General features: G+C 47.1%; 1 protein-coding gene across 13 annotated transcripts in view; it reads left to right on the forward strand.

The window, feature by feature from the left end:
• Positions 1-27,535, forward strand: part of AGAP1 (ArfGAP with GTPase domain, ankyrin repeat and PH domain 1) — a 634,072-nt gene that overhangs the window by 553,995 nt on the left and 52,542 nt on the right. For all 13 annotated transcript variants that reach the window (XM_039494096.1, XM_039494097.1, XM_039494092.1 and 10 more), the window contains 3 exons: positions 5,674-5,828; positions 8,130-8,220; positions 25,835-26,057. In XM_039494096.1, the coding sequence (XP_039350030.1) occupies positions 5,674-5,828; positions 8,130-8,220; positions 25,835-26,057 (469 nt within the window). The remainder of the gene's footprint in view (positions 1-5,673; positions 5,829-8,129; positions 8,221-25,834; positions 26,058-27,535) is intronic.

Here is a 27,535-nt window from a genome sequence, read left to right on the forward strand (position 1 = left end):
TAGTATTTATTATTTTAAGATCACAGGTTTGAAACCGTAGTTTACCATATCTGGAATAGTTTAAACAGAAAGCTTCTTATAAGTCAAATCTTCAGCTGGTGCAGTTATTTCTGATCTTCTGTTTCTAGCCTCCTCCGCCCTTTTCTGGGGTGGGGAGCAAATTCAAAAGTGGAGGGCATGGGAAAAAGAATACGGACTTCCACTTCCTTCATGGGCTGCTTCTCTCAGCCAGTTGTGGTGAACATTTTGGCAGGTTTTCAGACCAAAATAGCATTGTAGCCCAACCAAAAAAATTACAGTGCCCTTTTACCAAGATGGGAGTACATGTAATAACCCACTGGTTGTGTGTGTTATCTGTGTCCTCTGTGCCTGAGCCACACGGGGTGAGAGTCTGTTACAGCCCACAGTATGGCGCCTAGCCGGAGACTTCTGTGTTGAGCTTTGGAGGCTCCTAGCTCATCCCCCAATGTGTCAGCCAAGATGGCAGCTGTCAGGGTCATCTGGTCACAGCAAAGAGGGTCAGGAGATGAAACAAGACATTGGTGTGTCAAAAACTATTCTTTGGAAAAAGATAGTTTGTATGTAAAAATGGAACGTGCCAAAAGGTGCTTCTGTACGACACCGTGTAATTTTTTTAATAGATTGCTTTGGACATAATGCATTTGGTAGACATTTCTGTAAACAAGGAAAAATGTATAATTTGACTGAAATATTCCTGAAAAGCAAAACTGGCAGTTGACACACATGTTGATGGAAAATCACATTGGCCAAATGAGATTCTAACTTGTGGTTGTCTAGAAAGGGATACTGTGTGTTCAACACCAAAGTCAGTTCTGCCTGCAATACCTTGGCTGCCAAGAATGCCTGCCTAGAATATAACAGGAATTGTTGTAAAGTCTTTAATGCAAAGCCAACATGATGGTTGAATACTAATGTGTGAGGACAACATTCTGCCTGCAGACTACTCCCATTTTAAATTCCTTTCCATTGACTATGAATGTTCAGAGCTGACTATGATACTGAGATTGGGGAAGGATGTGGAGGAATAATTAGTAATGAGAGAGCAGTTGGCTCTGTCAGAAAACCAGATAAAATACATGTACAGCAGATAAACATAATCAAGTGTTGATGCCAAATTTTACTGGATATAAAACTGGTTGAATTGTTGAATTTATTCCTAATTCCAAATCCCTTGTTCCCACTTACGAAGTTAGCTTCTCTAACCATAGTATGATCTAGACTATAACCAATGGAAGGTAGGAGAATTTAATCATACATTTTTTTAAAATTTTCAACTGAGTCACCAAGCAATTAGCAGAGACTTACCAAATCCATACCAAGTTAAAATACAGTTGAATTACAAGTAGAATCATAGTCCACACAGCTCCATAACTTGTTCAAAAATCAATTCTTTCTTATGTATGGAGGAGTCTCCCCTCTGTATCATTAGGCTCCTCGGTTTTTATTTTTCTATGAAAAAAGAACAGGAGTACTTGTGGCACCTTAAAGACTAACAAATTTATTTGAGCATAAGCTTTCGTGGGCTACAGCCCACTTCTTCGGATACATAGAATGGAACATATGTTGAGGAGATATATATACACATACAGAGAGCATGAAAAGGCGGGAGTTGTCTTACCAACTCTGAGAGGCCAATTAAGTAAGAGAAAAAACTTTTGAAGCGATAATCAAGATAGCCCAGTACAGACAGTTTGATAATGAAACCTGTCATTTTTCTATGAAGATCTCTGGAATCTCCACAGAACCTTCTGTATACTTAGCAAAGGAGTTGCCTCAGTGCCAATACATGCATTTTTTTTTATTATTTTGAAAGGGGCTATACTGAAAATCTTACCATACGCTGTTGCTTCTCACTTCTCTGACAACACATCTTGTAGCTGAGCAGATATATTTCTCTTGTACAAATAGAAGGGAGCCTATTTATAGAATATACACCTGGAGGTTTTTCTTAAATGGCAGAGGTGGTGCCACTGGCCTATAGAAATTCTTCTTCAGTATTTGCATGTTTGAAGGAAAGGCCTATTAATCATTTAGGCCTGGTCTACACTGGGGGGAGGTCGATCTAAGATATGCACCTTCAGCTACGAGACTAGCATAGCTGAAGTCGACGTATCTTAGGTCGAATTAAAATTACTTACTTCGCATCCTTGCGGCGGGCCACGGCTCCACCGTCAGCTTTGCTTCCGCCTCTCGCCAAGCTGGAGTTCAGCAGTTGATGGGAGAGCGATTGGGGATCAATTTACCGCGTCTACACTACATGCGATAAATCGATCCCCGGTAGATCGATTGCTACCTGCCAATCCCGTGGGTAGCGTAGATGTACCCTTAGAGACCATTAAAAAGAGGAGTAATGATAAACTCTTGAAGTTGGACGACTTAATACAGGAAGCTGCTTGATCCTTCCCTTTCTCTTCTTCAACTAGCCTTCCACATTCTTTGTTCTGGCTCTTCCCCCTCAACAGCACTTGTAACTTATTTTGTTAATGTAACTTTAGTTTTGATAGAGATGATACATCGGAGTTGTGAACAGCAATCTGATCATTAAAGAAAGCAGCTTGGATGACATCACCACAAGAGTTTGATATCACCAAGACCTGTGAGAAGTAAATGCAGGTTTCTTCATGGTTTAACTATAGTATTTTATGTAACATGAATCTGGCTATATGTTTTGGCATTACACATCTTGTTTTGGCGTAGGAGTAGTTATACTGATGTCCAGCTAGGAGTTGCCGAGTTGAATCTTATTACAGAAAGTTTAAATAAATAAACCCTGATGAGAGCTACTGTTAAATGTGGCTGGATTTCAGATCCTTTTCATGCTTTCATTCATGCATAACTTTACTCTCTTGAGTATCAGAGGGGTAGCCGTGTTAGTCCAGATCTGTAAAAGCAGCAGAGAGTCCTGTGGCACCTTATAGACTAACAGATGTATTGGAGCGTGAGCTTTCGTGGGTGAATACCCACTTCGTCGGATGTAAGTGGGTACTCACCCACGAAAGCTCATGCTCCAATACGTCTGTTAGTCTATAAGGTGCCACAGGACTCTGCTGCTTTTACTCGCTTGAGTAAGCCTGCTGAAGTCAATAAGACTACTCCACATTAGTGAAATGTTTGTAGGATCAGGGCTCAAATTAAGGAGAAAAACTGTTGATCATGTCCCTTACAGTTCTCTGAGTCAATTCTTACTCATGCGTTGGGAAAATTCCCACTGAAGTTATGTGGCACCACATGTATAGATTATGAAGTCTTCCTTCTAGTATTTATGTAAATTAATTATTTGTGATGCTGGTAGACCCTAGAGGACCCACCTGAAATTGGAGTCCCATTGTGTTAGGCACACAAAGATTGAAGACGCAGGCTGTGTCTTCACTGCTAAAAAAAAGTGTGTTTTTACCATAGAATAATTAATGTGCTTTAGCTATGCTGCTGTCAAATCCTAGAGGAGACACGGTATCTGTAGTTTTTACTGTGAGGTCAACCATAGTCAGGACAGAATGTTGACCTCACCTCGCTACCTCGTGGTAAAAGCTACAAGGGCCTTGTCTCTGCTAGGGTTTTACAGAGGGATAGCAAATGCATGTTAGTTGTCTTGCTGTAAAAATCTCATCTGGTAATGAAGACAGCCACAGAGTAAGAGACAATCCCTGCCCCAAATTGCTTACAATCAAAATAAGCAGGACAGAAAAAGGTGAGGGCAAGGGATATAACAATCAAGCAGTGTGCATAACGTAGTGATTTCCTAGCACCATATTAGTTCCATGATTTTTTTTAGTTTGGATTTTTGTTTAACTTTTTAGAGGTGGGAAGATTCTTGGAGCTCACATAACAAGAGGGGGTATGGTGTCACGTGAGTCCTGAGGTTCCTGGGTGGTGATCTCTGGCTACACTGTTTTGGGGTTTAGGGGGAAACAGGTAGTGTAGTATTATGTAATTTATGTAGTAGTGTAAAGTGTGATTTACCTGTTGGTTAACCAGTATATCATTGTTTTGCATGGATAGGAGGGACTGTATCTCTCTCTGTTTTTTTAATCATGTTTTTAAAAGTTGTAATTCACAATATTTTGATGCCAAACCAATGAATCACCAACTTGGGATTCCTTGTAATTCACTGATGTGGCATCATGATCAATAATTGCAACATATAATTCAAACGGTGGGCCAGCCCCAGGGGAGTACTTCTAAAAGCCGCAGCTGGTTACAAAAATGAGCCTGCCAAACAGCCATGGTTTTCATAAGCCTTTGCTGGGGTTTTTTGCCCCTCTTATGTTTTGATTTAAAAGGCCAACTTGAGGTGTCCTGATTCACCTCAAAATAATGTTTGCATTCTCTTCCCCTTGCAATCACAGGCCTTATGTCAAAGCTGACTTGCACCCGAGGGAACCTTTTGTCCAGCCTTTGATAGTTCTCTTCTTTGAGCCAGGCTGGGCCTGACCCATCCTGGACAGGTCATTTAAGTGAATGTGAACCCTGGGTATCTTAAATTTGGGGCCAAATTATCTACTGATTTTTAATTGCCAAAGCTGTAATGAAGTTAGTGGCGCTCCACCAATTTACATGAGTGGACACGGCCTGTGGACTGGAGTTTGAGTTTATTGGGGAAAAACTGTTGCCCCAGAGAATGAAAGAATGATTTCCAGTGAGTACTAAAAATGTATTTAAATGGGCTAATTTTTAGACTTGTCATTTATCTGTACATGTTTATGAACGACAAAATAATGCAAAAGTTCCTTGGCTGTAAATGTGTAAGTCTCTCTAAAGGAAACCCGTTATACTTTATTTTCACTGGTACATTGTACTCGTTTATTCTAGTCGTTCAATGATTCCTTGGGCTTTGTTCAACTTCCTTGAACTTTTTTTATTTGGCTTTGAGTGTCCCAAGTGTGTTTGGAATCTGTGTCCATCCCTGCAATATGGCTGATACTTTCTTACACTGTGTTCCTCTGGCCTTGAAGTATTTTTCTTATGTTCCTGTTATCCTTGGATATTCCAGTGACCCTTTCTGTTGGCTCCTCAAATCATTTTCACTGCTCGTTTAGTCTCCTAAGCTGCTGAGAAGAGAGTATTGAACTAAAATTAATCCTGTATTGCAATTTATTTGAGCTCTGGGGAAAAGATATTATTCAAGCCAGTTATCAGCTGTGTGTATGTGCATGTGCGTGTACATTTAAAATGTATTACGTATATTGTATATGATACATACATATAACATATACACCAGAGGATTTGTATTATAATTTGTTTATTCAGTAGAACATTCATCTTAAGTTATTTTTCTAAGTGCTTCAGCAGATTTTACAATAGACTGATTTCTCTTCAAATATTGGTTCTTAGCTACTTCTGAGGGTTAGCGGAATATAGGCAGGGGGTTTTTAACTAAAATTTGCAGATCTCCCTAAAATGGTTGGTATTTCATCCTCATGAAATAAATGTATGAAGCCAGGAAAGAACCAATAAAAAGCTTCAAAATCTTTGAGGCATTTTCTGGCAAAGCATGGTGCTTCACGAGAGGAGAAATGTGTTTGCATTAGAATCAGATGTGCAAACTTGCCTTTGCATGTAACACCATAGAGGTTCTGTCCAAGTAAGACAGTTTTTAGAACTGATTGCTGGTTTCATTGAATGTGAACTGTTCATCCCACTGCTGTTTTTCAGAACAAGAAGAAAACTTCGAGTTTATCATCGTTTCCCTCACCGGCCAGACCTGGCACTTTGAAGCGACCACATATGAAGAAAGAGATGCGTGGGTACAAGCCATAGAGAGTCAGATCCTGGCCAGTTTACAGTCCTGTGAGAGCAGTAAGAATAAGGTAAGATGCACAACATCACATTGAAAGTGAGCAAGGGCCATTGATCATTAGAGCGCATTCAGGATCTAGGGTATTGTGAAAAGTAAACATATTCAGCAAGGTCCATGTACTTGTTCGGCACAGCTAAGGAAAAGGAAACCATGCAAACTTGTATGCTTCCAAAATAATTCAATATGAGACATATTTTATCCTGTTGCACATTCTGATTTTATATTTAAATTAAAATTATGTAATTTTTTTTGTCTTTTCCATCTCTCATAATTTCAGATGTAGAATATTAATCTTTTGGTTGGATCATTTGCTCTAACAATACAAACTGTATTCTGGTGGGGAGGTCTATGGGAAAGCCTTTAAGAGCTGAGAAAAGAACAGCTTATTTACAAGCTAAGTCGCTACTGGGCTTCTCCATGGCAATGTTCCATTAAATGCTCTGGATTACTTAATAGTAATGTGCACTGCTATCCCTGTTAGTAGGAGCAGACTTGTGTCTAAGGTGGTACACGTTTCAGAAGTAATGATCAATTATTCTTGTATCCAAATTCTGTTTTTGTGAAACTACTGTGTGGTTTTTCTTTCCTTTAATTAAATGTAATTCATTCTTTGTGGTTTTGTTATTAGGCCAGGCTCAGGGGGAACCAATCAGGAAGCAAAAGCATGGTCCTTTTTGTGGTGTCCTGGGGATAGGCTTCCCCCATCACATTCATATTTGGCACAAGCAATTTCTTCTGCTTTCTCTGCAAAAGTAAACTCTGATACCTCCCCCAACCCAAACAGTTTCTTTCTGTAGAGGGCTGACAGTTTGCTATTCTTGAGCCTCTTGATTTTTCAAACATTTAATAACTAGAACACAAGAGGTGAGCGGGGAGATTCTTTTCACAGACCTGTAGATCCTTTTGCTATCCATGTAAAGAAACTTCTTAATGATTTATGTTCTTTTTTGTCATTAAGTAGGGGACCTATATTTTGAAATGACTGCCTTTTTTATTACCTCTATAATCAGGGTACAGCAGACCAAAGTAATTATCATCGTCATGTCATTTACTTCCTATTTTTTAAAAAATTGACTTTTTATATCTGAGGTGGAGAAAAATCACTTTTATTTCTCTGTGGCCTGTCTTCACTGAGATCAGTACATTACAACAAGATAACCATGGAAATTAGGCTGCAAACATTAGTACAAAATGTTAATATAATAGGAGGTAAAGAATACTGGTTTGAATATTGAATACACAGTAACTGAAGAGAGAATTACATTTTGGTTATATAAAGGCAAGAGACTAAAAAAAAAGAAAACACTTAAAAGTCATATTTGTATGGAGGTTTTCTGGGAGAAGTTAGTTGGGGATTGGTCCTGCTTTGAGCAGGGGGTTGGACTAGATGACCTCCTGAGGTCCCTTCCTACCCTGATACTCTGTGAAGTTTTTATCATTCACCTCTGGAACTAGGGCTCAAGACGCACTTGGAAGGCATAAGTGAAATGAATTAGATTATCTTAGGGCTCAGTGTCCTGTTGACAGAGCAGAAGTATATATGTGAAACTATCACATATATGACCTGCTTAAGCTCTCATTTAATTCAGTGGCAATAATTTGGTGCAGTTAGCACTTTTTGCCTGGGAGAGATTGCAAGATTTAGCTGGTTTTGAGGCAGAGCTACCTCTACAGGGGCAATTGTCTTTTCAGGTCAAAGTAGCGGTTATGGGCAGGCTACAGTGGAAAGAAACACCCATTGTAGCCATCTGATTAAATCTGATCTTTTGATGATAAAAGGCTTTCAGTTCAGATTCCTTTGCAGACCATCCCTTAGTCTTCATGTACACAAGCATACATACCAGTAAAAAATAATAATAATAAAGGGTTTATAAACAGTTATATAATTTATCTCCAAAAAGTACTTTGCATGTGATCATAAATGCTGTGCTTCATTTTTCAGCTCAGCTTTCCTCTACACAATCCCATTATTGGTCAGAGTCCAGTCCAATATCTCATAAATGCACAGACTTCCTGTGTTCTATGCAGGGAGCTTCAATAAAAGTTTGAGCTGTCGGAAATATGGATGAAAATGGGTAGCTATGCTTGTCAGGCACTGAGCTGCAGTACTTAAAGATGCCAAAGGATCAACTCTTTGAGAAGCAAACTAAAGATATCCAATTCCCTGATCATGTTCATTCAACCCTGATCTGAACTTTCTTTTTTTTCTTTCTTTTTTCTTTTTTTGCTTTTCACATTGCTGACAATTGTGTTGTCTAAACCTTTTCATTGAGTTCTTATTTCTTGTGTGTGTTTCTTTAAATATACACAGTCCCGACTGACAAGTCAGAATGAAGCCATGGCCCTTCAGTCAATAAGAAACATCAGAGGCAATTCTCACTGTGTGGACTGCGAGGCACAAGGTAAATATAGCCATTGCTATAGAAGAACTGTTGTTATCCTTGGCTTTATAAAGCTTACGTGTTCTCTTTGGTCCAGGGTTACGTGAACACCTGTTCTGATTCTTTTCCTCTTGGTATTGTATTCCACATCCCTTTGCAAGCTTGGTGTTCATTATGAAGGTTGGTTAGTCAGGTTTACTTTACATTAATTTGTTATTAATACATGCTATGCTATAATAAGCCCTGATTTTTCGCCTGTATTTCATCTGTCACATTAAACATAAGTTCGTACGTTTTGTCTTCGAAGTTGCAGAAAAAATGGTTTTGTTTCATATTTCTTTTCAACATAAGATGCTACCATTGTCCTCCAATAAGGAAAAAAAAATCATGTGCCCTAGCAATGTTAGAGGTGTAAAGCTTTGCTTGAGCTTTCTGCAGTTTTCATATTACTGACAAAGGAAAATAAAACATTCGCTAGTAGTGGAATGCTACAAAATTGATTTTGTATTTCTTTCCCTTAGTGCTTTTTTTAAAATTCTGAATTATTTCAAAATATACGGACTAACAGTTAGCAAAGGATTAGCCAGTTTAATTTCAGAGGTGCTGTTCTCACTGCTTCTAGGGGTTTGTAAGTCAGCTATAAAAATTAGCTCAGGGCTAAAACTTAACAATACAAGGTCCCAGCTGAGAAACAATCAATTGGAGAAATAGGACGAAAGGGTATTTGAAAATTCTTATTTCTTTTACGTTTGAAAATCATACTCATTTCTTTTAATTGTACAAGGACCAAAAGTGAAAATTTAGTAATTTCTGTTGCTTTTTTGTGCTTTTATCTTAAAACTGAGATTTTATAGACCCGTTGTTTTATAAACTTGTCTATGTAGTTATCAACTTAAATCTTTGTAGCACCTTCCCTAGACTTAATGCAGAAGCTTTCACACACTTAATACACTGTCCATATAATGAACAATAAAACTGATCTCAATAACCTGCCAAGAAACTCACCATAATCCTATCCCATCAGCCTGCTTCTTCCTCACGTAGCTTGGAGGGGATGTGGGTATCAAAAGACTACTGGAGATTTAGAATAGAAAGCTAATGTGTAACAAAAACATATCCCTGTTACTTTAGAAAGAAATGTTTTACTTTTTAAAAATGTGAGTAGAGTCCACTAAGAGCCTCTGTTTTCTCCCTTTCATTGCCCCTTCAGAGGACCCAGTTCATGCCAACACCTCCTTGCAATTAAGGGAGGCTTGACATTACTTCCATTGAAATCTATCAGATATTCATAGGTTTTTGAGAGTGGGTCAAGAGTAATGCCAGGAGCTGAGCATGCTGGTTCTGTAGTGTTGGCCTAGTTGGCTTGGACACTGAGTACTAAAGCTCTGGATCTTAATTTAGATACCATCAAGGCAGCACATTGACCTGCTCTGCACAGATCTTTGGTGTAAATTTTACAGATACTTTTTACAGGGACTTTACATTCTATAAGCCAGTAATCCAAAAAAGAAGAATATATATGATAAACTAATGGGTTTGTTGCTTTAGGATATATTCTATCATAGACAGACTAAAACAATTGTTTATTAAAGCATCTTTCCTGTCATTATGGTTATCAATGTTGAGATTTACTCAGCGACTGATAGAGCTAAAGTGAAGTATATATAATATACATACAAAATATGGCTCATTCTATACGAGTGCTGAGAAACTGCCCAAAATATGTATTTTGTTCATTCAAAATACTAGTGTGTGTCAGTAAACTACATTGCTCCTGTCTTTTACTTTATAGGATTTCACTAAAACCTCACTCCAGTTGCCCAGAACAGGCTAGAAGGGGGTATATGATACCTTCACAGGTCTACCTCATAGACCTTGCTGCTAAAGTTCAAGCAGTCAGTTATTAGCATACTCAAAGGCTTAGCTCGGAAGTTCTGTGGGAGGGGCAAGTGGCTAAAAGTCTCCATTTCAAGGTCACCATTAAATGTGAAGCTTTTATTTTGAAAAGGAATTCTTCAAGCCTCCATTCTGAGAGAGCATCTTTAAACAGCATTTTGCCTTCCTGGGCCTGCCAGGGTTTCTTTCTTCAAGCCTTGCTTTTGTAGGTCCCCATTTCTGGCATGTATGCACGCACTCCAAACACTAGAGCTCAGAACACTTTGGAAAGCAATGGCCATTACGGGCCAAGTCTGCACCCTCACAAATCCAAATATTTAGAAGCAATGGGATGCATAAGAGATTGCATCCCCCAACCAGCCTTCAATTCCTTTCAACTACTACCAACAGCTTCATGGTCAGAATCCTCATTCACCCTGTTTTTCCAATGTTCTCATTAGTTCCCTTGTTAGCAGTTGGTTTTAGTGATTTAGGTTCTATTGGTGTTACTACTTTTGTGTTTTATTGGTTAGGAATGGCCATTGCTGGGTTCCAGCAGCCTGGCTCTTTAGAAGCCTTGGACTTGGGTTTTATCAGTGCCCTTCTCTTCTGTTCCCACGTCAGCACAGAGTGATAGAATAGGTGTCCCAGGGCAGAACACTGTACCTTTTGCATGACTCAGATGTCATTGCCAGACCAGAGTATTTGCTGTGTCTCAGAAGGACGCTGTTGTGGCAGTGCACAGCTTGTGTTGCCTTATCCCAGAGGATATGAAAGGAATTGGAATCCCTGCTTTGACTTCCTTCTCGAGGAGCCACATCAGACAAGTGGTGCTGCTGAGGAAAACCCAGCTGAGTCTGTGCCCCAAAGTGCTTTGGCTCTTTCCGTGAAGAGGCCTAAGGGGAGATCCAAGGATAGATCTGAGTCAGGTCCAACACCTTCAAAGAAGCTCCCAAGAGTCATGGGTCCAGTGAGCTTAGAGTCTTCAAGATCATAATGAAGAAAAAAGAAGAATGGATGTGGTAGCAGTTCGGCACAGGGCAAATCATCTAATCCAAGGGAGCTGGGACAGTTAATATCTTGGTACTATATGCCCTTTTTTTAGATGATGACCAATCTGATTGTAGTTCTCTTCCAGGTGAAGAGAAGGAGGAACTTCTTGGCAGAGATAATGACTCTGAGCATCTCCTTCATCTTGATGCAAAAGTATTTGTATTGCCATTACCTCTTGTGGATTTCAAAACTTTTCAGAACGTCTTACACATGTGCTGAAGCTTTTAATCCGGAAATACCAATAGTTCTACAGAGGTCACATTTGCTGTTTGACATACTGGAGAAAAAACAAATGGGAAGAATGGCTCATCCAATAAATATAGCTCTGCTTGAACAGTTCGAGACCTTTGGCTCATTCTAGCATTGTCTTGCCGTATCCAAAAAGGAGAAGAGAACCAATCATGTCCATACAAATGGCTTTGAGTATTTTTACAATACTCTAACCCCAGGATTATTGGCGGTATCAACAGGGAGTGAAGCAGGTTGGTCCAAAAAGTTCTTTTGATTTGCACCTTCTGAAAAAGACAGCAAGTGTATTGTCAGTTATCAAGCACTACTTGATAGGTATGTTTTTTCACCCTGTATCAGCGGTGAACCTTTTTTGCAACACATGACATGAAATTACAAGGGAAATACTCACTTTCATGTGGCATGCTGGAGGTGCAGAGGTCAGTGGCACTTCTGCTATGTTAAATTTCAGAAGAGAGCTTTTCTGTGCTCTTATTTGTATTTTACAGCATCACACATGATGAACTCCATATCATTCACCCATCAGTTCCTGATGTCTGCCTTTAAATTCGTTTGAGAACAATTGTTCAGAAGAGTGCATTGAAACAAAGGTCATCAACAACACTATTGCTTTTTTTTCATAGAATCAAAAAAAATCAGACCATTTGTTCCAAGCTTGCAAAACTTTGTTTTTGAGACTGGATTGATTATTTAATTCAATCCTGTCCCTTTCTTGATTTTCTTGTTGGAACCGAGGTCAACAGCCTTGGTTTTGTTGGGGTCATTTCCCAAGACCTCAGCCATCTCATTCTGAAGTCTGTCCATATCTACTCACTTAAGATCTGTAATCTTCATACATGACCATATTTTCTAGCTATTGAAACTCGAGATACCATACTGAAAAGATTTCTAGTGACTTCTTTATTGTATTAGAGTTTGGTACTCTACTTTGATGTTACTACCATTGTCCAGGGAAGTAGATGAATATTTCTTCAGCAGAGGATAGCGAAGGTGAATTTAACAATGCTCAAAGACAGTCTAGGTCTCCTGTCATCTTGCCATCTGGGATCCAACACAGAGATCTTTAGTCTTGGCATGTGCAATTATTAAAAGATCTCTGAGAAGACTAAGCTAAATATTTCCTTAACTGTGAGCTAGCTCATTTTGAGCTAGCTCTATTCTTAATTTTTGTGCAAATAAATCTGCTGAAGCCACCTTTTGAGTTTCTTGCAGAATGTTCTCCTTTCCACTGGAGCCTGGAGACATTTTTAGTGGCAATCACTTCTGCAAAGAAGAGTCTGAGAGATACAAGACCTGAGGACTGATTCTCAGTGTTTCATAAGAAAATACTGTAAATTCTTTACTAAGGCCCTGATAAGCAAAGCACTTATATATGTACTTAAATCCCATTTATTTCATTGAGGGTTGAGCACATGCTTAAGTGCTTTGCTGAATCAAGGCCTATGATGGTTTCATATGTTCATTTACAACACTCTATAAACGTGCTAATAGTTCCGGCGGGCAACTTTTTTACCTAGCGCTCCGCGGTTGTGCGCCGGCGCCCCATGCTGCTGCCCCGCGCGCGTCGATAGTGAACCCCGGCCCGCCCTCCTTCCCCGCCAAGTCCGCCCGTAGCCGCTAGCTTGGATTAGACTGTCTCCTAGTCCTCCCACCCAGCAGCAGTTTCTTCCCGTTTTTTCTATATAGTAGTTGTTTTTAGTTCATAGTTAGGTTAGTTAGTTAGTTTAGTTAGTTCTAGGGGGTTTTGGGGGGTTTTATTTTCCTCCTGTGGTGCCTTTCGTAGCTTTTCCAGTTTCCTCCACTCGCTCTCTGGGTTCTGGCGTTGTTTAGGGTCATATGTTGAGGCTCCGCACGATTCCTGAGTCCTGGGGGCAATCTCATTGCCGCCGCCGCGTGTCCTGCTCTGATCGCCACCTGCCCAGTGGCCCTGCGAGCGCAAACAAACACAAATCAACGCTGAGTCGGCGCCCACGCTGCCGGGCACCGCACCGCCCGCGGCGCGCGCCGCCGCCTCGCGGGGCGGGCGCATCGGGCGACACGCGGCGTAGGCGCCGCGCTGCACCCGGCCGGCGCGGCCCCACCGCTCCGGCTCCGCCCCTCCCCCGCGCGGGCCGCCGCGGGCGGCGGCCGGCACGAAAGGCGCGGCGCAGCACCCGCCTCACCACCCGGCCAGCGCGGTGGTCCGGCGCGCCCCGCCGGGGCGTGCAACTCCCGGCCCGGCCAGGCGCGAAAGCCCGCGCGCAAGCCCCGCCGCCCCGCCCCCGCGCCGAGCCCCTAGCCAGCCCGCCCGACAGCCACTCACCCCGCAGCGGCGGGCGAGCGGCAGAGATGCGCAGCTCACCCGCGCCGCGCGCGCGCTCGCGCGGGTGCGGGAACCCACTTCTGACGCCCAGAGGCCTCCCGCAGACCAGGCCCCACCCTAGCAGCCGCTTCAGGGCCAGGGCCGCGCTCCAGTGCAGCGCGCCGCCCCCCGCCGCGCCGCCCCGCGCGCCGCAACACCCCGCCGCCGCGATCGCGATCCGCCTCATGTACGCGCCGCGCCGCGCCGCGCTCACCGCCGGCACCGCCCCCGCCCGGATCCCGCGGCCGTCTGCCTCGCGGGACAGCGCAGCGCACCGCGGCTCGCTCGGATCCGCGCTCGATCGGGCGCCGCCTCGCTCGCACCTCCTCGCTTCTCCTCACGCACTGCGGACCGACCGCCCGCGGCGCCGCGCGCGCGCAGGCAGGCGCCACCGATCGCGGCTCGGCCCCACGCGCGCAGGCAGGCAGCCGTCGGCACCGCACCCCGCCGACCCCTGGTCCCGCACCGGGGCCCCGCAGGACGACAGACCGGACATCGCCGGACGCCCGCCGCCGCCCGCCCCGCGGACCCGCGCGCTCCGCGAGTGCGCCCAGCGGCCACAGGCACGCATGAGAGCGCCCACCCGCCAGCAGTCAGCAGGGCGGGCCAGCCAGCAGCGGACCAGGCCAGGCACAGCCCCCACAGGGTCCAGGGCTGGCAATGGGGCCCCACGGGCCCTTGAGCAGCGCGCCAGGCACCCAGGTGGCGCCGCGCCGCCGCCAGGGCCAGAAGGACCGCGCCAGCGCAGGCGCCCCCCAGGCCAGCTGCCAGCAGCGCAGCCCGGCCGGTGCAGCCAGCTGAGGCTCCGCCCAGCTCCATGGCGCCGTCTGCGCGCCCAGCTGCACCAGCCCACCCTCCAGTGGTGCAGCGCTCACCAGCCCCCGCCCCTCCATTGGTCCGCGACCCCCCAACCCGCGTGAGGCCAGCCTCACATCGCGCCACCATCACCCCGGCGCAGGCAGTGACCTCCGCCTCTGCCGCGCCGCCGCCCACCCAGCCAATCGCAGCGGTGACCATAACCTCCGAGCCGCAAGGCTCCCACCTCTCAGTCATTCCAGTCAGTCCAAGCGGCCCTCGCCATGGTGGCGGTGGATGAAAATGTCCTCCATACCCCCCGCGCATCGCCGACTCAGCCCCTCGGCTGTTCCCAATACCGAGCTGAAATGCATGCGGCGCATCCCACTACACCATCGAGCAGGCCGCATCGACCTCGGTTCCCCACAGGATAATGGAGCAACCGGCTATCATCGCTACCACCTGACCTCCACCGGCGCCAGTATCAAGACCAATGGCAGCGTGTCAACGAAGCGGCTATGCAATGCTGCGCTCGCTGCGCAACGGCGCAGAACTGGGCGTAAGATCTCCCGCCCTGGCCTGCAACCTCGCGCGCTTCCAATTTACAGAATCGCCTCCTCCACCAGCGCCCGCGCGCTTCGCTTCGCTCCCCAGCAGGGGCGAAAGTCGGCTCTCGCGCGCCAGCGGCGCCGATTCAGCAGACTCACTCAGCCGACCCTCCCTGGCGGCGGGCCGCGGATTCTCCAGGAGATTCTCCTCTCTTGGCGCTGGCCAGACTCTGTGCTCGCCTCTCAGCCTCTGCTGCTCGGGCTTGGCGGGCTTTTCTCTACCTCAGCCCTGCAGCCGGCGACTCCCAGGGACGGCACACGCGACGACCGGCCATCAACCGAAGACACGAGCCAGCGCCCGGCCGATCCGGCAGACAGCCCACCCGGCCAGGAACCCCCGCGCTCACCAAACACCTCATAACGCCATCAGGCTCCAAGGCCACCCATCAGGCGCAGGGCTCCAAGGATCCAACCAGGATAGCCCGACCAGGCCCCCTCGGCGGCAATCAGGCTCAGAGGGTCCATCATCCCTTCAGGCCCCCTTCCCTAATCGCTCCTTCGCCCCGGCATGCGCCGGTTCTTTTTCTCATCGAAGCCAGTTCCTTCTCGGCGTACCGGCCGTCCCGAGTTTTTCCGGTCGGCCCCCTTCCCCCACTTCCTGGTCCTCCCCCTCATCCTCCCCCTCGTCCCGTGGTACCTTCTCGTCCCGCTTCCCCTCCTTCCCCTCTTCAGGGAGGAGGAGGAGCCCTCCACTCGGCGGGCAAGGGTTTCTATTCCCGAGTATTTCTCATCCCCCTCCAGCCAAAGATATTCCCTTTCTCCCCTAGACCAAAGCTCAAGGAGGCCTCCGCCCGAAGCTTCGCAATCTCCAAAGCCCTCCTATTAATCCTCCCTACTACCATTCCTCCTGTCGCCCTGCCGATGGCCTCCCTGGCGGATCCGGGAGCTCCGTTCCCGGACATCGCCCCGACTCTCCGCCGCTCCGCTTCATGACTCGCTCCATGGACTCGCTAGTCGTCATGGTCTCTCCCAGCCGCCTGGAACGGCAGTTTCTACCAGTTCGCGGTGCTGCCCTTCGCCTTGTGCCCGCGCCGTCCACGGCCGCCGCCGGCGGCGTGGTTGGTTGATCGGCGGGATCCGTCGCCACGTGCGCCGCATCGAGCGACGGTGCCCTCGGCCGCGGTCTCTCCATCGTGGTATCCGCACCATCGCGAAGTCGGCTGGTCCTGTGCTCGCCCTCGAAGCAGCTCCATTCTGGTCCGAGATTCCCCTGCTCCCAGGCTCGGGGGGCCGCGCTCATCCGCTCCTGCCGCGCTGCAGCCTCTGGCCAGCTCTCTTCGCCACAACCCGGCTCCGGTCCTGTCTTCGCCCAGCCCCTCGCCACATCCAGGCGCCCGGTCCTGTCGGTCGGGCCTTCGCCTCCCGGCGCGCCTGCGCCGTGGCCACTTCTCGTGTGCCATCAGCCAGGCTCCAGTAGTGATCACCGTCACACTGTCCCTCTGTGCCCACCCGCCCACTCGTCGACTCAGTGTCAGGGTGTCCTCGCAGCCCTCAGGTCACACCTCCGTGGGTGGCTGATCCTCCGCAGGTAGTCTGGTGCGATTCCGGTTGGGGCCCGCACTCCAGGCGAGTTGGCCACGCCATGGGTCGGGGGGCACCTGAGGAGCACACGCACCTCTCGTCACGCCGGCAGCCGGGTACCGGTCGGCGCCTGGGGGGCCTCGAGGCCGGTCAGGCGGCTCTCTGCGTTCGGGTGTCGTGACTGGCCCAGACGTGCCCGCTGTCCGCCTGACGCTGTCATTCCTGCGCTGTTTCATGCCCGCCCGCGACACCTGTCGCCGCCTGTGGCCGGTCGACTCGCTCCCGCGCGGGCACGCAGCCCGCGCTGTGGGCACCCGCGCGGCCCGTTTCTTTTTGGGCAGCCCGCCGCTTCAGGCAGCTGCTCAGCAGGTCCTTCCCTCGATGGTAGAAGTGGTCTTTCGGCGCCGGATGTTTCCTCTTTCTCCGAAGGTGGGGTTTCCCCAAACTGATCTCTGGATCACTGGGGACAGCTCAGGGAACCTCGTCCCGTTCTTCTCTCCGCAGCTGTGCCTTTCCTCTGATCCGCCCTCCTGCTCCCTGGAAGCTCTTCCTCGCTTCCCTTCGCTCCGCCCTCTTCCTGCTCTCAGGGGCTCTCTCGCTCTCGGGCCCCGCCCTCCCCATCATCTCCCTGGCCGGCCTGGGCCCTGGCTCTCATCTCATCCGACCCTGCTCATCCGGTCCTATTCCTCCCCATTCCTCTCCCTCTCTCACACAAGACGCACCCGGCTCCGCCGCTCCTGGCGGCTCCCTCTCTTATCACACTGCCCTGGACCTGCGACTTAATCCTTGCGCATCCTGGCTGCTCAGCCTGACTGCTGAGAGGTGCTCCGAGCAGTTCGTCCACCGCCGGCGGAGAAGTTGAAAACGTCCAGCTACGCGCGCGATCACCAGAAAGGCCAAAACCCCTTATTCATCCCCATTCCTATTACCTATCCTACCTTCTTCTTTCCTCCTTTAGCTTTCCCTCTCTCCTCCAGGGTCTGGCTCTGGCGGTTTTATACCGCTTTCGTCCGCATCGGTTGGTCCGTTCCCATTTTTCCCCATTTTCCAACCTCCGCTCAGGGGGTCTCCTCCTGGTTGGGGTTGGACCGATGTCCGACGCCCCCGTGGGTCCGGAATCTGGTGGTTCCAGTGAATGGGCTGTCCGCCGGGTGAGCCTGGCGCCTCGCTGGCCTCTGCTCTTGCTCGAAGAAGCAGCCCCCTTGGCGCAGCGCCCCTGCGCGCGGGCATCGGCGCGACTCAGTCTCAGTGCCTCACCGGTCTCCCTACCGTCTTCTTCCACACGGACAAAGTCCAGCCCCACCGCATCTCTTCCTCCTCCGCCTCCCTCCCAGCCTTCCGCCTTCCACCAGGACGGACATCTTCCCTTGTTCTTCCCCCCGCCATCTCGCGATCATCCGCAGAACAGCAGCCTCCGCAGCTCCTTCGGCCCCCGCCCTCGCTATCGGCGCGGCCTATCCTTCCGCGCGCAGCCCCGCTCTCGCGCCAGCTCTGGGCTGCAAGCGCGGAGCAGTGCGGGGCAGAACTTGATTTCTTCGAGGCAGTCTCGGTGACGGCTTGTATTCGAGCTTCGCACCACCTCGAGCCCCGACACTACACACCACCACCTCACCCTCTACCTCTCTTGCCTGCCTTCCCAGCCCTCATTCCACTCCCCACTCCATGCTGAGCCCACTGTCCACCCCTCGTCCACACCCCTGCACCACTGCGCGCTGGTGCAACAATCAAGTTATGATCATGCAGCGATGCAGCCTGCTACTACTCTCGCCTCCTGCCTCTGCCCACTCCACCCCACTCAGAATCCTGGTAAGGGAATAACTGGAACTGGAATGCATTGAGCAATCAGAAGAAAGAAAGTTACTCACACCTGTAGGTAACTTGTGTTCTGAGATGTGTTCCCGCTCCCATTCCCTCTCCCCTCCCCCCCCCGCCGTCGGAGTAGGGAAAAGAAAGAACTGAGGAGCGGGCGGCTGGGGCTGGGATATATTTGCGCGGCGCAGCGCGCCACCACTCCAGGGCGCCCGCCGCCCAGGGCAAAAAAAAAGTTCGAATACCGTGGCACGCGCCAAGCGCACACTAAACTGGGGATGATTGAGCACACATCTCGAAGAACACCAGTTACTACAGGTGAGTAACCGTCTTTTTTTCATAAGTCTGACATGCTACCCCAGGAAGCCAGATTACATAGTGTGGATGATGAAAGAGAGTGCATTTGTAGAACAAACATATTTGCCTATCTTTGATACAGTCTGTGGCTTGTGGGGATAGATCTAAGGGAAGTCCACCTGTACTCAGAGAGAGTCTCTAAATAGGTGAGACTGTGTATTAAATGTTGCTACGGCCTTACCTCCAAAACTTGAGGATGCTGAGCCATATTCTGTTAGATCTCAAGCAAATTTTACCACATACTTGAGGGATGACTGTCACAGAAATATATAATGCTGATATTTGCAGTTCTGTTCAGGTTTTTTGCACCACTGTTCACTTAATCTGGTTACTTGATATGATGCCCAGTACAGAAGAGCTGTCTTGCCATTTTTATTTAACAAATATGCCTCAAAACCACCTCCTTTATAAGTTACTACTACTTGATAATCTTTCAGTGCAGATACATCTGAAGAACTTTGGTTCTTTGAGATAATTGCCTATGTAGATCCACATTCCCACTCTGCTTGCTCATGTAGTCAGAAAAGAAACTTTATATATCCTCACTTCTGAGTATCACAAGGCCTAAAATAGAGTACGGAGCTGCAGTTTCCCCTTTGCGTGTTAGCAATATCATCAGTGTTGGTGGAGAAACACAGAACCCTGAACTTGGGCTTTCGCAGGTTAGTGAAAAAGATTTTATTCCAAGTTGAAATTGTTTGTAAATTGTAATTTAACAACACATTATCTTACTAATTTAGACCTTAAACAATTACTTTTTAAAATCTTTTCAGCTAGCTTTCAATACTACACAAGTCCCCCAATGTACTGTTTGAGACATGAAAATTCTCTCTTAAAGATGACTGGAGGGTGAGGGAAAATAATGTGTGCCTTTTGTAGATCCTGTATGTTGTACAAAGAATACATGAAAGGAATAGCAAGTCGTGTCTTCCTTGTTTTCACAGGACTCATTGGAAATCTAAGATTTGTACTGCGCTTTCTCAACACTTAATCAGAGGACTAGGAATGACAATGAAGCTTTAACAAATAATTCTGTTCTTCTGTTTGAACTAAATTTTTTTAAAAAATCTTTATTAGGGCTGTTCAAAACATTTCCATCAACTTTTTTGGAGGGAAAATTGGGTTTTCAATTAAACAAAAAAATGTATGGAAAGTGTCTGCCTTCCTTGAAAATATTTGAATTTTTGTCCAAAACCCACATTTTTTGGCTGAAAACCAGAAAATATTTTCAGTTTTTGGCAGTTTTCAGTGGCAGAAAAATTTTCAGTTTCTGTTGCAGAAAATTCAGAAAAAAATCGTTGTTCTTGAAATTGAAATTTCCTACACCAGTGGGGGAATCTCATTTTCTGACCAGTGTTAAAATTTACATAGTGTGAATAAAAATCTCCTCCCCTTTGAACCAGGTTTTTCCTGCTTGATATTGTGATATCATACTAGGGGTACGTCTACACTACAAGACTATTTCGAATCAACTTAATTCGAATTTGTGGAATCGACCTTATGAAGTCGAAGTTGTGTATCCACACTAAATACACTAGTTCGACTGTGTGAGTCCACAGTAACGGGGCCAGTGTCGACTTTGGAAGCGGTGCACTGTGGGAAGCTATCCACAGTTCCCGCACTCCCCGCTGCCCATTGGAATTCTGGGATTTCCCCCCAATGCATGCTGGGGGGGGGGAAATGTGTCGAGGGTGGCTTTGGGTAACTGTCATCATTGAACCGTCAATCACGCCCTCCCTCCTTCCCTGAAAGCGCCTGCGGGCAATCTGTTCATGCACTTTTCTGCTCAGTGACAGCGCGGGCGCCACAGCACTTTGAGCACGGATCCCGCTGCAGTTATGGCCGTTGTCAACTCCTCGCACCTTATCGTCCACCTCTTCCACAGTCAGCTGCTGAGAAATAGGGCTACTTTTCAATGGTGCTGCGAGCACTGGTGGACCATGGGGGACGTTTTACCAACATCAACGTCGGGTGGCCAGGCAAAGTTCATGACGTGCGTGTTTTCAGGAACTCTGGTCTGTTTAGACGCCTGCAGGAAGGTAGTTTCTTCCCGGACCACAAAATAAGTCTTGGGGATGTGCAGATGCCTATAGTGATCGCCGGGACCCAGCCTACCCGCTAATGCCCTGGCTCATGAAGCTCTGTGCAGGCGCCTTGCACAGCGACAAGGAACTCTTCAAGTACCAGCGAGCAGTGAGCAGCGTGACCTGTGACTGTTCAGTTTCTTTACAGAGAAGCTGAACCTGCCCCTGTTTCTTTACCAAGTGACTGTTGACTAGCATCTGCAGTTACATACCCCGCCCACCCCGCTTCCCCAACTTCCAACACACGTTTAAAAATAAAATACATGTTCCATTGTAACTTTACAAAGGTTTCTTTATTGATGACTTTGCGTTACAGGGTTGAAACTGGGACACGGACTGTGCTGGGTAGGGTGTGCAGTGATGTAAAGACCGCCTGTAAACTCGAGGAATGACAGGCTCCTGCTCCCAGAGCGGTCTGCAGTGCCGGACTGGATGTTTCAACGGAGCCTGCCATCCCTCCTTTTGGGACTCTGTGTGCGGGGCTATGTGGCCTTTTGGCGGGGAGGACGGATACAGAGTCCTCTGCTGCCTGGCTCTGTGGTCCAGGACAGGGACCGTTGCATGAGATCTGTAACCCCCTCCCCCGCTACAAAGTCACGTACCCCCCCACCCACACAGAACCTGCAAACCACCTCCCATACCGACCAGGGTGCCTACTGACTGCAGTGTGTGTGTGACATGCTGCTGATCCTGCCCCCATGTCTGTACCCTGGTAAAGGTGATTGTCCTGTCAAATTACCAACCCCCTTCCCCCCCTTCAAACACAGTCTCCTCTAAAAGAACATGACGGAAACAGTAATTAACAGAAAAGTATTTTTATTATCAACTAGACAGTTAGGGGATGAAACTGGGATGGGGGCTTGGGTGAGGCAGGAAGGAAAGGACTTCTCAAAATTTAGGGTATGAGAGCTTTTGGGTACTTGAGCACTCTGCTGGGGTGCAGTGACAGTTTACACGGCCTCTGGCGCCCCTCCTTCTGGTTATTTTGGGTGAGGGGGGTATGGGACTTTGTGGTGGGGGAGGGCGGTTGCAGATACACTGCAGGGGAGCTCTGTCCTCCTGCCTGAGGTCCTGCAGAACATGCACAAGGCGCAGGAGCATGTCCGTTTGCTCCCTCATTAGTCCAAGCAGCGTTTGAGTTGCCTGCTTGTCTTCCTCATGCCACCTCTCCTCCCGTTCGCTGTGTGAGCGCTGGTACAGAGAGAGGGTCTCCCTCCACTGGCTCTGCTGGTCTGCCTCATCTCGGGAGCACCCCATAAGTTCAGCAAACATCTCGTCCCGTGTCTTTTTCTTTCGCCGCCTAATCTTTGCCAGCCTCTGTGAGGGGGATGCTGTGGCAGGTCTGGAGACAGTCGAAGCTGTGTGATGGGAAAAAGGGAGTGAATTCCTTGCAAAGATAAATTTTTGCAAACAATGAACACAGTGTAGTCTGTCTCTGTGAATTCTGGGTTGAGATCCCAGTGCCTGATGGGGCAAAAACCATTTTCGCGGGTGGTTCTGGGTAAATGTCGTCAGTCATCCCTTCCTCCGGGAAAGCTACAGCAGACAATCATTTCAAGCCCGTTTTCCCTGGATTGCCTTGGCAGACGCCACAGCATGAAAACCATGGAGCCTGTTTTGCCTTTTGCCACTGACAGAGGCGGTCCAGCAGCGCTACACAGCAGCATGCTCTTGCTTTTGCATGACAGCAGAGATGGTTACCAGCCATACTGTACCATCTACCATACCATAAATTGGTAATAAGATGGGCATGGTTACCAGTCCTTTTGCACTGCACCATTTGCTGCTGTCATAAGTGCCCCTGGCTGCTCTTAGCCAGGGGTGCAAAAGCCAAAACCAGAACCAGAGAGCACAGCTGCTCTGTGTCAGATCCTGCAGAAATTATGAGCTGTATGCTATTCACAGGGGGTGCTCCTGCAACAGCCCCACCTGTTCATTCCATTCTTCCCCAGCCTTCCTGGGCTACCATAGCATTGTCCCCCCACTTGTGTGATGAAGTAATAAAGAATGCAGGAATAAGACACAGTGACTTGTTAGTGAGAAATGAGTGGAAGGCAGCCTCCAGTTGCTATGATAGTCCAGATAGGACATTAAGGAGTGTGGAGGAGAGGAGCCCAGCATCCTGCTGCTAGTCCAGGAGCAATTGAATCTTTTCTTTACACATGAAGGGTGGGGGCTGATGGAGCTCAGCCCCCTGTTGCTATGACGACGATGGTTATCAGCCATACTGTACCATCTACCAGGAAAAATTAGGGCCAGGCGCCCTTGATCGACCTCACGGATGCTAGTACGCATGGTTACCAGTCCTTTTGCACTGCCCCATGTGCCAATAGGCTGATGATGACGATGGATATCAGTCATATTGCACCATCAGCCACCCATGGCAGGGGGGAGTGAGGATGTCGGTGTTCAGTGCTGCAGCATCCCGTCTATCTTCAGCATTCAGTAAAGATACGGTGACATGTAAAAGCGTCAACAGAGGATTGATTTCCCTTTCACTTCGGAAGTGCGTAAATTGCCGAGCTATGCCCTGACCCACCGCGGACACTGTGTTTTACCCTAGAAGCATTTGGATCTCAGCCAAGAATGCAAATGCTTTTCAGAGACAGCAGGAACTGTGGGATACCTTGCGTCCTCAGTCCCCACTCCCTCCATGAGCGTCCATTTGATTCTTTGGCTTTCCGTTACGCTCGTCACGCAGCAGCGTGCTGAGTCTGTGCTATGCCATCTGTCCGGAGTTTTTTGAAAAATACTTTGGACCAGGCATAACATTACAGTAATTCCCCTAATTAGATGCAGGAGTCTCCGAGCGAGATCACCCTGAGGACGGTCACTGAAGGAGATAGAGAGCGCATGCTGCGTGAAAGCCAGCACAAACTAGGGCCCTATGCAGCCGTGCTCGGGGAGGCAATGCTCCCTGAGTACCTCATGAAAGCCTGGCGCGGAAAAGTGTGCTGCCACGGAGCACCCAATAAGGCAGCTCTCCCCAGGAACCTCCTGCGGAGGCTTTTCGATTACCTCCAGGAGAGCTTCGTGGAGATCTCCCAGGAGGATTTCTGTTCTATCCCCATATATAGAGAGACCACCTTTTCACATACTTCAGATTCCTGTTATATTAAGAATAAAAGTTTACATGGTTAAAGCACTTACCGACTGCTCCTTCCCCTGATTCAGGGTCCGGGTTAACGGCCGGGGAGGGTTGTTGGGGGATCTCCGTGACGGTGATGAAGAGATCCTGGCTGTCGGGGAAACCAGCGTTGTAAGCGCTGTCGCCTGCCTCTTCCTCCACAAACGCTTCCTCATCTTCCCCGTCGGCGAACATCGCCGAGGAACTGGCCATCGACACTGTCCCATCGTCAGAGTCCATGGTCACTGGTGGGGCAGTGGTGGCAGGCTCCGTAACGTCCGTTTGCCGCTTTGATTTTTTGGTAGCCTTGTCTGGGGTCCTTGATTTTCACGCGGCGCTGCGTTGCATCCCGGCTGTATCCTCTGTCTCTCATGGCTTTGGAGACCTTCTCATAGGTCTTTGCATTCCGTTTTTTGGAGCGCAGCTCCGAAAGCACAGACTCATCACCCCACACACCGATCAGATCCAAGAGTTCCCGGTCAGTGTATGCTGGGTCCCTCTTTCTATTCAGAGATTACATGAACTCCTCTGCTGGAGAGCTCTGCATCGCTGCCAGTGCTACTGAGCTCGCCCCGATGTCCAACCACGAAATGAGATTCTAACTGTCCAGACAGGAAAAGGAATTCAAATTTTCCCGGGACTTTTCCTGTGTGGCTGGTCAGAGCATCCAAGCTCGGACTGCTGTCCAGAGCGTCAACAGAGTGGTGCAGTGTGGGATAGCTCCCGGAGCTAGTAAGTTCGATTTGCATCCACACCTAGCCTAATTCAACATGGCCATGTCGAATTTAGCGCTACTCCCCTCGTCGGGGTGGAGTACCAAATTCGAACTAAAGAGCCCTCTAGGTCAAATTAAATGACTTTCTGGTGTGGACGGGTGCACGGTTAATTTGAATTAACGCTGCTAAATTTGAATTAAAGTCCTAGTGTAGACCAGGCCTAGCTCTTCAGATCTCCATAGTGTCTACCAGGAAAAGAATGGTAGACAATATCTGACATCAAGAAAAGCTCCTCCAAATATCCTCTCTTGGAAGTGTTTCATTGCATGTGTTAAAATTAATATTTGTTCAAGAGAGGTTCAGACAAACTTACATTTAAATAACATAGCATGGTTATAAAAATGAAACATCTTGGGAAATGACTTTGAATTTCTTGGCTTTTGCCAGGTTTGTCATAGCCTTGTCTGTTGGGGGGTAATTTTTTTTCTGTAGAATTGTTCTTGCTAGTACACTTAAAAAAAATGCTCATTTTCATCTTAGTACTTATCTCCCTGATCTTAGAGATAAACACACACCCCACTGCATGGTAGATGTAAAAGTCGTAAGTAGGTGATAAAATAGATGGTTATTAAGGAGTTGATATAGTTAGCAACAGCAACATTGTATCAAGTAACTTTTTCTTTTGTAGTAATTGGCTACAAGTGGTTCCAGTTACCCAAGGAGGAGCTTTTTCTACCACTTCATCTGAGCTACCTGCTACACTTTTTTTATCTTCCCTATTGCTTCTTTTCTCTTTAGAATCACAGGTTCTCGTAGTCTGTTGGGGTGTTGCATGTGCCTTCCTTTGAGACCACAACTATTTCTCTGTTGCAGGAATGGCACATTGAGAGGGCTAGACCTAGGAACCAAATTTTTGCCTCCACTTCCTGTCAGGCTTCCTAACAGTGCTGTGAGACCAAGAGACCTGAATATTACTCCTCTTGCTTCCCCAGCCAAAATCATTATCCATAAGTTCTTCAGTTCTGAGAGAGGTTTAGAATGTGTCACAAGGAATTTTGCTTCGGTTTTTTTAGTGATTGTTTGTGTCTGTCTTCCTGTAGACCCTGACTGGGCCAGCCTCAATCTGGGAGCCCTCATGTGTATCGAATGCTCAGGTATACACCGGAACCTTGGCACACACTTGTCACGTGTCCGGTCACTTGACCTGGATGATTGGCCTATAGAACTCATCAAGGTGATGTCATCCATTGGGAACGAACTAGCAAACAGTGTCTGGGAGGAGAGTAGCCAGGGACGTATGAAACCCTCTTCAGACTCCACAAGGTAGGCTATTTTATTCCCTTTTGTGTACAATGCATCCACGTGTCAAAACTGTGACTAAGATTTTAAAAAATGAGTATCTAAAACGAGGCACATAAATACATATTTAGGCATCTAAATCTATGCCTTGATTTTCAAGGGGAGCTTGCTAGGTCTTAGCACTTTTTACTACATATTGACTTCTAGGAGCCAAATTTCAGGCACCATTTTAGCATATGTCAGGTTAACGTGAAGTCTGACCAAAAAGTGCCAAAAATTGAGTGAGCTTGGTAACTTTTGTGCTTGCCAAGGCTGCCTCAGCAGTTTAGAAGTCTTGGAAACAGTGGGAAATTTAAGCCTCCCAAACTTTTGTTCCATCGTTTTCATTAGACTGTTTGTGTGTTTAGCTTTTGATAAATCAGTAAATCTACCCTCTGGATACTTTACTGTAATTAGCAACGTGCTTTCCATAGTCACAAGCTAACCCAGCAAATTGCTGTCGTCTTTTACACCTAACTGTGAATTCTTGGGGATGGATGTTATTGCTCTTATTGTTCTGAGAGTTCTCTTCCAAATAAGGCTGTTTAATTTCCTTATGCAATGTATGTAAAGGAGTCAAACTTTTGGGTAAGTGTATGTTTTTCCATAACTAATACAATATTTTATCTACAAATCATAGGCCAGCATGCAGAAGATCCTCTCACTATAGTTTATCCTAAAAGAAAACTAAGACTGTTTTTGTATTGCATCCATATTGTCAGTGGCAAATGGCTTAGAAAAAAGTTTAAATGGTTTAGAAAGAAATGTTAACCGTGATGGGTGTTAAATGTAAGAGCTGATATTCACACTGAACAATTAAGAAATACTTGCTTGGCAGTCTCTATATCAGTAGAGCAGATTTCAGACATGAGGAGGAGCCTGGACTACCTTGCCCAGCTAGTCCAACCTTTTAAGTTGCCTTCAGAAGTGCATGTGTTGCAGTTGTCACAGTGCCACACTCCAGGGGGCTAGTGTGTAGAGCTGACTGCATCTGAGCACCGTTTAGTCCCCAGGTATCAGATATTATGATGGAGGTTTCGCACTTGCTGTCAGTGTTTGCCTCCTGGATGTAAGAGAATAAAACAGAAGGGTGACTTCTACTTTTTTTTTAAATGCATATGCTTCATTTCTGGAGTTTATTGTATCCAATACCAGATTTACCGAAAGGATAACTGAATCTATACCTGTGCCTCCTACTACAGAAGATAAATAGATTTGTCCTGTTGACTGTAATAAAGTCAACCATATCGTACTGCATTATTTCATTAGTACTGAAAAATGAATTTGTGGTGCCACCTTTGGTTCATCTTAGAGAATGAAGGCAGTGTATTAATCAGGCTATTTATATACACAACTGTCCATCTAAATATGTGCATACTCAGATATACACATGGAGTTCATATGCATAGAACCTGTATATGTGTGCATATATTTGTTACACAGATCAAATACATTAAGAATTT

The sequence above is a fragment of the Mauremys reevesii genome, linkage group 11 (genome assembly GCF_016161935.1).
Source record: "Mauremys reevesii isolate NIE-2019 linkage group 11, ASM1616193v1, whole genome shotgun sequence".
Lineage (NCBI taxonomy): Eukaryota > Metazoa > Chordata > Testudines > Geoemydidae > Mauremys > Mauremys reevesii.